Here is a 12,243-nt window from a genome sequence, read left to right on the forward strand (position 1 = left end):
TCCTTTCATGTTCAACACCCATATTGAACATTGCGTCTTTATTTTCTTGCTTACGGAAAAGAAAAAAAACCCAGAATTTGGCATGTAAGTAGAGGTTTTATTCCATTACTTACCATTCATATCAAATAGACGTGTTTTCTAAATATCACACCTAGTGATTTTCCACAATTTCCCCTTACTTAACAGTTAGCTAGTCACAGACTCTTTTCCCTGAGAATGAAAAGTGAAAATTTCTTCCAAAGTTAAATAGCTTATAAGACTTTCTAATATCTGCCTTATAATTCTGCTTCAGGGTCTGTATACAGCTTTTTAAGTGATACTAATAAATCCATCCAGCAGGAATTATATAAAAGTTATATAATTAATATTTGTAAGATGTCTTAAGATCTTGGCAAGGAAAATGGGTGCTGAAATGCAAAGCTTTTCTATAACATTCCCTTTAAATCACTGCCAGCTATATTCCAGACAGCTTCTAAATCCAGCTCTCGGCAAAAACATTGCTACTCTTAGAAATATACTATTTCTTTTTAAAAGGGAGGGTCAGAAGGGCTCGTTAAAATGGGTTAAAGAAGCCATAGAAAAGCCACCTGTTGGTCAGAAACCCAAAACCATGCACAGTTGATAGGTATGGAAACAGAATCAAAATATCTCACTGGAGAGCAAACTGGCCCTGAGCCCTAATCTATGCAGGTCCTAACCAAGATAGCTGCCATTAAATCTCTATGTTTTCCCCACAAACACACTCTTACTGCAGTGGTGTTGAACAGCTAAGGCCCTAGGAAACAAGGTTCAAACTGAAGGTCGTCCTACAGCAGGCGCATTGCATAGGTGCTCTGAAGATGAATGGCCAAAGTAGAGTTGCCAGATAAAATACAGTGCTCCCCGGTGAAAAACTGAATTTTAATGTTACACGGGATATATTTAGAATCACTATTGACTTGAAATTCAAATGTGACTAGATAGCCCGAGTTTTTCTCTGCTCAATGTGGCAATGTGGGGCACAGAAAAATTAAGATAGTACACTTTCCGTTAACAGTCTCCCTACACCTAGTGAAAGCATCCATGAATGGAACCCTACGCTTCTCGACCTCATTTGATGGTTCTCATTACTTACAAAAATGGCAGCATTTTCAAGGTTGGTAAGCAGTGTTAGGAACACATAACTGATGGGCTGTGCTCGTGTGAAGGATTATGACAAATATTTAAAGATGCAAGTGCTAGAGATGTTACATCAGTTCCTGTCATTTAAGCAACTGAAGATGTCATAAACTGCCTACATCAGGAGTCTGGCTTTCTGGTCCGGCTTGCACATTAACCCGGCGATAACCTATTGACCGCACATATCCCACGAGAAAGCAACCATAGGGTGAAGCAGACACAACCCACCCACTTCTTAGAGCTGGCATTGTCTTCTACAGGAAACATTAACTTTCCACTTGCTATCTCACAAGAAAGGCAAATCCTTGTCTCTTAAACACTGATTGAGAAAAGGTATTCTTAAAAGGAGGTGGATAGTTCTAACTGCTCTCATAAGGAACCTACATTTGCCATGGGTCCCACTCAGGTGATAAACATGTTTTTAAATGCCACTCCCTGTGTTTTTTGTGGGTCCTGGGCTTTCCCCATCCCCAAGTGAAAATTATTGCTTTAGAAAGTTGTCTTAGCATGAATACTTGACCAGTATTTCCTTCATAAAAACACTAGCACAATTAGCACAGGCCCAGGGGCTAAGGTTCAATTAGCGATCTGGCCATTATCAAGGACTCTGCGTTCTGGAGAAAGTCACTCAGAATCATCAGATAAAATGACCCATTTACTCCAAATCATCCCCGAATGTGTTGCTCTGAGGATTTGACCTTTCAGATCTAGCTGACTTGGGTTTTCCTAATACACTCATTTGCAAAAGTCCTTAGTGAGGACTTTATTTTTCTTTAATTATAACTAAACCTTTTTTTTTTTCCTGACCGCTGTGCTACGTCTCAACTAACACAGGCATCTAGTGGCTCAGCTGACTGTCTTCCTACTTTGCAGTGTGAGTTTGCTGGGACAATCAGCCTTGCCATGTTAGTGGCAGTCTGGAGTCTGGAGGACAAGTGAGGACACTGATATCACCTCTGCATTTGGGGACCTGTGTGTTCAGTGCTAGGTAGAATCAGCTTTATTAAGGTTAAGCGCACCAGGGCTAACATTATCGAGCAGTTTCTATGTCCCCAGCACTGTATTCTTGTAGGTATGCTCAGTCAATTAACATTTTCTCCAACCATATGAGGGGCTCCCCTCCCTTAATTTTAAATATAAGAAAATGCAGGGTGGTTAAGGTGCTTGTCCTGAACTAGGGTGGGTACTGTAAATAACCAGGCTGCAGAATCTACTTGTTCCACATAGATGCTTTGCCTCGATGAATGCATCAGAGGACATTACAAAGAGCTTGCAATTTTCAGGTCTCTTCATTCAAAGGAATAAGGCATGTCTTTTACTGTGACCACAGATTTCAGGAGAAAGGAATGCAGGCAACTCTCCCTGATTTCCTCCAGTACACCTTCCCGGAGAAAGGGGGTGATTTTGCAGTATATTTGTGACACGGCTACTGAACTAACACACATGAGAACTTGTATAGGCAAAAAACAGTGGCCGATGTTAATCATGCAGAGAAGAGAGAGCTGATGGATGGGGAACACGCATGTGTGCATGCACGCGCATGTGCACATGCACACATACACATGCATGTGTGCACACACACAGATCCCTTGCTGGTGAGCAGACTGAAATTCTAGCTCTCTTCACCTTGCTTAGCAGAGGACCAATGAGTGCCCCAGGGTGCCTGGGAACAGGGTGCACTGTGCACCGTCTTCCAGATCTGGGTTGGGGTAGACAGGGAAGACCTAGCGCAAGAGAAGCTGGGTCACTGGCTTCTCATATATGTGGACTACTCCTACATAATGAATTTCTTTTGTCTTCTTAAGTGTTTAAAAAGGCCATTTGTGTGCATATATATATATATATATATATATATATATATATCTCACTGAGGGGTACTTCAGGGGACAAATATTGAGCTGTCTCCTGTCAAAGTACATGTATTTCAAGTGCCCATAATATATACTGGATGAAACACATTTATCAAGAGGATTTGTTGAGCTAAAAATTTAAGCCCAGTTGGGCAGTGTCTCTAGTTCAATAGGTATGACTTTAAGGTTTGTTCAAGTTTTTCTGAAGCCTCTAACGCTGGAGAGAAAATAGAACAGGAAAACGAAAAACTACCCTTTGGTAAGTAGCTTGCCAGGGAAGCTCAGTACAAGCTGCCCAGCACCGGTGCCTGCTATTATCCAGAACCTTCTAGAAAAATATATCAATCTGAAACTGCTTTACTTTGGAATGTGGAGACTCTCATGAGGTATTTATGATAATTTTGGCATTATTTTCCAGTCTATTTATGGTAGGCAGTTTTATTAACAAACTGTCCATGGAAAGATTCATTCAGATTCACAAACTCCAGAGAAAGCTGCCCTCCGCGTCCTAGTTCCCTGTATGGGGTAGCAACATGAAGACCAAGTAAGGGAAAGAGGCAATATGTCTTCCTAGGCCTCCAGAGCCCATGACCTGATGGCCCAGATCCCAGTGGAAGAAGCCCGAGGGCATAGAACTGGGGCTGCTCAGCCAGTCTCTGAAACACCAGCCACCTGGCTCTGGGGGAGGGGAGGAGCAATGAGCAATATTTTTGTCTCAGCACTGCACAGTTGAACAGGAAGACTAGAGAAATCAATCAACCAACTAATCATCAATCACCAATCAATCAGTAAACCATCTTATTTGAGCTCCTTATTAAGATTAATTCATTTTTGTTTTTTGTTTGTTTGTTTTGTTTTTTTCCAACCGCCATGTTCAACAATATTAAGCACGCAAATAAATAATAAATAAATGGATAAAGGTGAAAAGTCAATTTAGCAAACAAAATCAGCCCGCAGCAGGTTTCTTAAGCTTCTTAAATGGGTTCCCTTTCGGGTCCTCAAATTCTCCTTGGAGGACTAGGGAACTACTTTTGGACGCAATCCAGCCAGGGAGACTATTCCATTTCAGGTTTAAGCGCTCCTCTCCCGAGAGGACTGCCACGGAAGCCGCCCGACCGTTCTGGAAAGATCTGCAGGCAGGTCTCTAGCCCTTGCAGATGAAAGGCTCTCCCAGACGTTAGTATGGAGAGAAAACAGCGTGCTATTGGCTCGAGCTAGGGGAACTTTCCCTTAAAACTACGTTATCCGCTGAGAGCCGCGGGGGAAGCTTCCAGATTCTTCTCAAGGAGTTGTGACTTCTTTTGGGCGGGGGCGGGGAGGCACATTTACAGGAACCCAAGCAGTTCAAGAAGGAAAACGCTTGAACTAAAGCTTGAATCTTGAATTGGCTTGTATGTGGTTTTGGGTCAGTTCTTAAACAGACCAGACTGTCCTCTTGGGTTACTCTCCCTCCGTCCACCCCACCCCCAACCCCCTCACCTTGCCCCTTATCCATAGTTCTTTATTGGGCTATACTTTTTTTTTCTGGATAAAAACCTAGGTATCAACCCCAGACGAAGGTGCCTGATTTTTCTGGCGTGGGTTGTCTACCCAAGGTCGCGGCTGGCTAGTAGTCCCTAGACCGTCTGGCGGCAGGGGGGGAGGGAGCACGCATAGAGGCAGCGTAGAGCCAGAGAGTGACATTTAGGGGTGGGCGCACAGGCAGAAGGAGGTGTGTACCTTACTTTTAGCCAAGTTACTAATTTCATTCAGGGAGCACATTTTTGGAAGGCTCCTTGGCCGCAGTAGACCTGCAATTCTCCAGCAGCGATAGCAAGCTTGACCCCAGCCTGGGCCTCTGCCCCTGAGACAGTGCCGCATCATCCCTAACCCTAAGTAAAAAGCGACGCGGGAGTTCCAGGGACCTCTAAGTCCTAGAGCGCCAGGTCGGTTGAGCGCACAGGATGCTGAAGCCCTCTTCGCAGCGGCTTTATCCGACCCATGCTCTGGCTCTGTATTCCAGGCAGGACAAAACACGGGAAGAAGTGATGTCTGGGACTGTGGCAGGTGCTCTCTGAGGCTCCAGCAAAGAGGAGAAGCCGCCGCAGAGAACAGTCGTCTCCTTGCGGGGTTCGGGATTCTAACGCATCAGTTAGCCGGCCACCTGTTTCACAAAGCTTGAATTTGGGGGGGAGGGGGAGGACACAGGCTGCCGCAGCGAGGACCCAGTCTTTTCTCCCCCTCCAGGCCCGCCAAAACCGTACATCTCAAACCTGTGTGCGCATACCTGCAGACCCACCACCCTCCAGTGGCGACTTACTTCCCGGTGTCGCTTTCCCTCCACACCCCCCCCCCCTCCCGGCTCTGGTGCCGGCCTCCCCGCGCCTAGCTCTTCAGCTGAGCGAACCAAGTACCTGCGGTGAAGATGCAGAGAGCGAAGAGCGCCTTGCAGACCATGTTACTCCGGTGCTCGGTACCGAGCTCGACGCTGCTAGGGAAGAGTTTCCTGGGGTTGGCCAAGTGCGTCCGGGCACAGGCAGCTCCTCTACCGCCTGGTGGGCTGCGGGAGGAGAGGGTGGTGCTGACTTCCCGGAGCGATCAGTCCAGGCAGCTACTGTGGCAGCTTTGGTGTCTGGCGGTGCTAGGCGAAAAGGAGGTGGCGCATGGAGTCAGCTGTGTACCCTGCGGCGCCAGGCGCACTTCTGCTCCATCCCAGCTGCCTGAGCACAGAGCCCGCCTGCAACACCGCCAAACCCCTCCCACCCAGCCCTCCTGCGAGGACAGGGGCCACCCACTGGCCTTCCCCACTCCCTGCGCACACGGGTCCCAGGAGTCCCGGCCCAGGGCGGCCTCTGCTGGACAGTGGGCGCAAACCCGAGCTTTCAGTGGATTCAGCAGCAGCTCGGAGAGCCTTGCACTGTTCTAGAAGCCCAGGCAAAGCACAGTGCTAATGAATGGGTCCTTGCCCTCAGGAATCCAACTCAGTTTCCCCTTATGAAAACACATTACCTTTAGAGAGGTGATCAAAAAGTTATTTCAGAGAATCGATACACTTCTTCCCAAGTATGGGACGAAGACCTTCTCCTTCATTTCTCTGTGTACATTAAACCCTCACCAGTCCTAAACTCCTGCTGCACTTCCTGGTGTCTGGGCTACCTTATTCAGCTTCAAACCAGAAGAAATACCACTATCTGGTGACACGATCGCCAGATAACTGAACCACGTGTCTGACTAGTTACTGCCCTGAAATTTCTTCTACTAACCCAGAAGCATAAAAGTTATTATTTCACAGGTAAGAAATTGTAGGCATGAGAAATTAAGGAACATGCTATGTTTATATAGCTTGTAAGGATGGTTTGTACAGCAGGCCCATAATCACAATATAATAATATACTGTTGAGTAATAATAATAATAATAATGGTTGACATTTCCTGAGAAATGGAAAAGGGCTAGGCAATGGACAATGTACATTCATACAACCCAAGTTCAGTCACTCACTTACTATGGCAATCATCCCAGGTGGGTACATTGTATCCTTGATTGTTTGGGGTAGGAAATAAGTCTGTTTCCTCAGGCCTCACAGTTAGTAAAAGGTAACCAGATGCCTCCCTGGGCTCACTCTCTGTACTTGAATGCCTCTCCAAAGATCAGGGCTTCTCCAAAGAGGGGTGAAAACTGACCTTTCACCTAATTCTCCTGTTAGGATTCAGGCATTATGCTGACCTGCCCTGTCTCCTGCAGGATGTACCCAAGCATTACTCTAGCCAGCCCAGGGTCCTAGTTTGAACACAGGTGTGAAGGTCCCTTTAAGAGACAAGTTCTGCCCACTCCTGACTGCTCTTTCCAACTGTTCCTCCTCTTTTCTGCCTCTTCTCTCTCTCTCTCTCTCTCTCTCTCTCTCTCTCTCTCTCTCTCTCTCTCTCTCTCTCTCTCTCTCTCTCGTTCTCTCTTCCCGTCCCATTCCCTTAATTTCAAATAAACACCACACTCAAGCTCTGTCTGCAGGGTGTATTTGTCACCCACTGCGGTCCTCAGCTGCCACGGGACACCTCAAGGTCCCAGTGGTGCCATTTACAACATCTCCCCCTGCCCCCCCCCCCCACCTAGTTCTAATACCTGTTACATGCCACATCCTCTTCAGTTTGGTGCAATCTGAGCCTGGTGCCCCCTAGTGACCAGCTAGAACCGAGAGTTGTAAGAGTAAAGGAACCGTCCTGAGGACTTGAAGAGCTTGGTGCCCTCTGTGGAACTGACCTCCTCTCATTGGCTGTGTCATTTTCCTCATGTCAGGGGCTCCTCTCTTTCTCCGTCAGGGTTCATGACTTTAACTGTGGCCTCGCCTCACTACCACCGCTTGAAGATCTTGGACTTCCACAAAAATTACACGGGGCCCATAATTGTCCTGTCTTCACAAATGCACAGATTCCTGTTGGGATATGAAGCAAAAATACGGCAAGCAAGGACCGAATCCTCTTTCCTGCCTCCTTGGCTCCCCCAAACTCACAAATTAAACGTCTTAAACATTTCTCTGAAGCTTTTCAGCGTCTACCTGACTCGTATGATTGCAAAGCGTTTTGACATCTGGGCTTTGATTGTCACGGAGTCTGCAGCCAGACACAGATGAAGCCTGACAGGGGCGTTCTTTAAGGCACTGTCTGGTGTTGTGTCCCACATTGGAGAGCCATCTGTCAGGGTCCAGCCTCGACGGGTTCAGACGTTCCAGAGTAGGGCGTGTGGATTAAAAATGTTAGGTGGAATAAACAGATATATATAGATATACGGTGACACAGGATAGTACCGGGAGGGCAGCTTAGGGAATACTGAATCTGCCCTCGTTTATTTCTTATGACCTTTAAATACCCCAAGCCAAAGAAGGGGAAGAAAGCAAGGAACAAATGAAGTGATCACCATCTTAATTCCCAAAGCACCAAGTAGCCACACCGTAGGTCAAGATATCTTTGTTAGTAGTCACACCTTAAGTTAAATCTCCTGTCGATAACCTTGAAGGAGCAAGAATAGGCTTAAACTCCTGACGCGTAGTCAGGATAGAACGTGTGCACTTCTGTGGGCCATTTAAATATCCAAAACACCAAACAGCTGTACGCTAGGTCAGAATATCTTGTTTGTAGCCACTCCCCAAGTCAGACTTCACGTCTATAACCTTGAAAGAGAAAGTGTGGCCACAGTTCTCCGACCTTCAGTCAGGGTGGAGCAGATTCTGCAGACCCCCACAGACTGGTGCCTTTCCCTTTATAGGGGCTGACTTAAGTAAGGTTGCATAGCATAGATGTCTGTTTATCTTTCTGAAAAGACTCAAACCGTCCCTGAACATTGGTTTCTGCAGGTTACAGAGCATCTCCAGCATTTCAGAGTGGACCAGTGCCTTTTTAGTTCATTGATTGTTTATTCTCTGACAGTTTCATACATCCAAGTAGTGGATTTTAGTCCTTCTCTTGGTCTCTTTCCCTGTCTCAACCCCTCTCCTTCTCCTCCTGTAGCCCTTCTTGCAGTGAAAACACCCATCACATACACATACAGTACACAATGACAGAACCATAGGAGATTCTGTTCTAATACCAAGCCAAAATTCATTAATGATACCTTTAGTGAAACTGCACAGAAACTTAAGCAGCAATTCCAAAAAGAAAACAAACATTTGAATACAATACAAGCAAAAGATACACAATTTGCTGCTTGCATACTGAGGAACTAACAGTAGGAAAATATTAAAAGTCTTTGTTTTCTGTAATTAAGCCATTATGCTTCTGTAAGAGGCATAATGTGTGTAAAGTAAGAAAATTAAAATTCTTGACATAAAATAATCTTGAGTATAAGCTGAGGTGTTTCAGGCAGTGTGAAAGGGCATTAAATGGTATGATGGTATTCCAGTGTTAAATTACATGCTATGTGTTTTGACCCAAATTTGCAGCGAAGCCTCTAGATGCAACACAATCAACATCTATTAGAAACACTTAGGTGATGGAGGAAGGTCATTGGCTAATAAAGAAACTGCCTTGGCCCATTTGATAGGCCAGTCTTTAGGTGGGTGGAGTAAACAGAACAGAATGCTAGGAAGAAGGAAAGTGAGCTCAGAAGGCAGGCCTGCTCCTCTCCAGGGCAGACGCGATGAAGCTCCGACCCAGGATGGACATAGGCTAGAATCTTCCTGGTAAGCGCACCTCGTGGTGCTACACACATTAATAGAAATGGGCCAAGCAGTGTTTATATGAATACAGTTTGTGTGTCGTTATTTTGGGGCATAAGCTAGCCAGGCGGCTGGGAGCTGGGTGGCAGGAACGCAGCCCGAGCTCCTTCAACACTTGGGTTTGAATTAATTATCTCTCTGAACAATTTTATAACTCTATATTCAGTTACATAACTACATGTGGTTACTCCTGGCTGTGAGCTAAAGCAAGTCAATGGTCATGTCCAAATTCAAGAAAGCTAGGAAGCTTAATATTCTCATGTGACCAGAGAGAGAGGAGAAAGTCTACTGGGGAAGAGTTATGAAATGTTTATTGATTCTTCCACCAGCAGGTTTCTACATAGAATGATTAATCAAAAAAAAACATAATCATAAAAGTTTTTTATATTAAGTGTTACAAATAAATATCTAATATCATTTATTGTTATTAAGAAAATTTCTAAGTAGTGTGTGTGTGTGTACATGCATTTGTTTGCACTTTATGAGGTAAGTACCAGAATATACCGCACCAAAATATACCCTTTGGGCACAATAATTACTTTGAGAAATAGGGAGAATAGGTTGGAAGTAACTCTCTTACAGAGGGGAACTTAGAAAGAAAACAGCTGTTTGTAAGGATGTCTCTATGTCAGGACTAAGAGAAATAAGGATGACTAAATTACTAGACACATTGATCCGTGGGCAGAGCAGCGGGCTAAGTCTGTTCAGCTCGGAGCTGCCTTCTCCACCCCGGCAGCGGCAGCCGCTCTCGGATTCCTCCTTCCCAATAAATCTCTTGAATGAGTTCTGGGGGAAGACTTTCTTTCTCAGGAGTGGAATGGGGCAGAAAGTAACAACTTTCACCCTTTCACCAGAGCAAGAGCAAATATGTAGGGGGAAGGGGGTGGGCAGCACGCCTTAGCAGAGAGGAACCCAGAAGTAACAACTTTTTCAGGTGTAGAATTACTACATCTCTTTGGGGCAACTTCCTTAACAGAGTGGAGCAGAGCTGAGCTGAGAGCTGTAATGGCTCCCTGGGAGAGCAGCAGGATAGCTGTATGCCTACAGGGAAACCACCCCGCATCAGAATAGAGCTATAGTTCAGCCTGGCTCCTGACAGCCAGGACACCTTTCCTTTCTGAGCTGTAATACTTACAGATATAGCCTGACAGCCAGGATAAGTTTCCCTTCCAACCTATAGGAATAGCCTGGCTCCTGACAGCCAGGACACCTTTCTCTTCAGAGTTATAGGTATAGGCTGGCTTCTAATGGCCAGGATACCTTTCCCTCCAGAGCTGTAACACTTATACACACTCTTAAACTTGTTTTTTTTCCTCATATTAATCTGCCTTTCATTACAGAGGGTCCAAGCTAAGGCATTCTATATAAGAAAGTCAAAACTAAATTTTCCCTCCTGTGATACTACTATTCTAGATTTGAAAGTAAAGTAATTAAGATACTTGGAGTTGAAGGAAACTGAAGGATGCGAAGTTATCTAACAACAGGGAACACGCTCTCATCAGTGGGTCAGAGTTGAAACTTGCATGTGCCTGTTTATGCTTTTCTGTCTTCAGAGATTCCTTTTGGTTCTTTTATAGTGTTCCAGTGGGATAAAACCTGAGGAAAAAAATATGCCTTTTACCGACTTCGTTCCGTTTTGATCATTGCTAAAATAGATTTCTAGTGTTATTGACTTTCAACATTTTACAAAAACATTACCCTTGACTGGTTTAACTTTTTGCATCCTTGGATGTATTGTACTTCATGGATGATATTAGGTGAGATATGCCAGACTCACAGAAATATTATCTCTAGACCTTTGGCCTCATGGTTGAGGAAAGAGCGAATAATTTGGACAATAGAACTGTGTGAGATTGTGTAACGGTGGGTAGAGGTGTGGTCCATGCCTCCTCTCTACTGCTGCCAAACAAGGACTTTACTCTCTTGGCATCTGTGTTAGTGTTCTAAGGCTGCTATAATACACTATACATTGAATCTCCTAAAAAGCAGAATGTCTTCCCCATTTTTTCCTCTGTCCTTCCCTCCCTCCCTCTCTTCCTCCATCCCTCCTTTCCATTCTTTCCAACGTTGTAAGGTAATTCCACCAGAGAACACATGGACACTCTTAAAGCTAAATAGAAAGTCCATATTGCTGCCTAGCAACTGCATGGGGAACTTGCCTAAATCATGCAGCCCCAAGCCTCACCATTCTTTGCCTTATAGACACAAAACCACATCAGGTTGACACACACAAAACCACCATTAGTTAGCAACAACAGTTAGGGAGAGACAAAACTACAGAGGCCAAAAAAGCAAGGTTAGTCCAGTTAGGGACTTCCCCAGGTCCCGGAAACGTGGACTAGGTCTTTGATCGACTAGGTCTTTGTTCTCATTTTGGTGCTGGGGCTTATGTACTGGGTTCTAAGGTCAGAATGGAGCCCTAACATGGTATCAGCTGTACTATGGTATTGGAGCCTGTTCCAAAGTACTAAAGACTGACTGTGGGCCCTCAGGTATTCTAGGCAACTGCTCTTTCACTGAACTACGCCCACAGCTGTCTTTTTCCTCTCTATTTTAAGACAGGGCTTTGCTGAATTGTTCAGGCTGAGTTTATTAAACTTGCTCTGTTGCCCATGGAGGCCTTGAACTTGTTATCCTCCTGCTTCAGCCTTCCAAATATCTGGGATTTCAAACCTCCACCACCAGGTCCAGAGGAATTTTATTTTTTAAAGTTATAGATGTTGACTGCTAGACCAAAGTGCTGGAGAGTTTATTTATGATCATTTGTTTTTTCTCCCCTTAGTTTGACAATGCCTGTCCTCTGGATATAGTCTCAAATGACCTTTTATCTGTGGTGCATATTCGTGTACTTTATTACTTTATAAGGGTACCAGTCCTATTGGATTGCAAAGCCGCTATTATGATCTAATTTATCTGTAGCTACCTCCTTAAAAATTCTGTCTTCAAATATCTGGAGTTGATGGGGTTTCCCCTCTGTATATTGTGAATACAATTGGTTAATAAAGAAACTGTCTTGAGTCTGTGATAGGGTAGAACTTAGTTAGGCAGGG

General features: G+C 44.9%; 1 protein-coding gene across 1 annotated transcript in view; it reads right to left on the minus strand.

The window, feature by feature from the left end:
* Parm1 (prostate androgen-regulated mucin-like protein 1) overlaps positions 1-5,771 on the minus strand; it is a 109,190-nt gene extending 103,419 nt beyond the window's left edge. The window contains exon 1 of the mRNA XM_075942721.1: positions 5,402-5,771. Coding sequence (XP_075798836.1) covers positions 5,402-5,444 — 43 coding nt within the window. The 5' untranslated portion in view covers positions 5,445-5,771. The remainder of the gene's footprint in view (positions 1-5,401) is intronic.
* Between the last annotated feature and the right edge of the window lie 6,472 nt (positions 5,772-12,243).

Source organism: Microtus pennsylvanicus, chromosome 12, assembly GCF_037038515.1.
Source record: "Microtus pennsylvanicus isolate mMicPen1 chromosome 12, mMicPen1.hap1, whole genome shotgun sequence".
NCBI classification, from domain to species: domain Eukaryota; kingdom Metazoa; phylum Chordata; class Mammalia; order Rodentia; family Cricetidae; genus Microtus; species Microtus pennsylvanicus.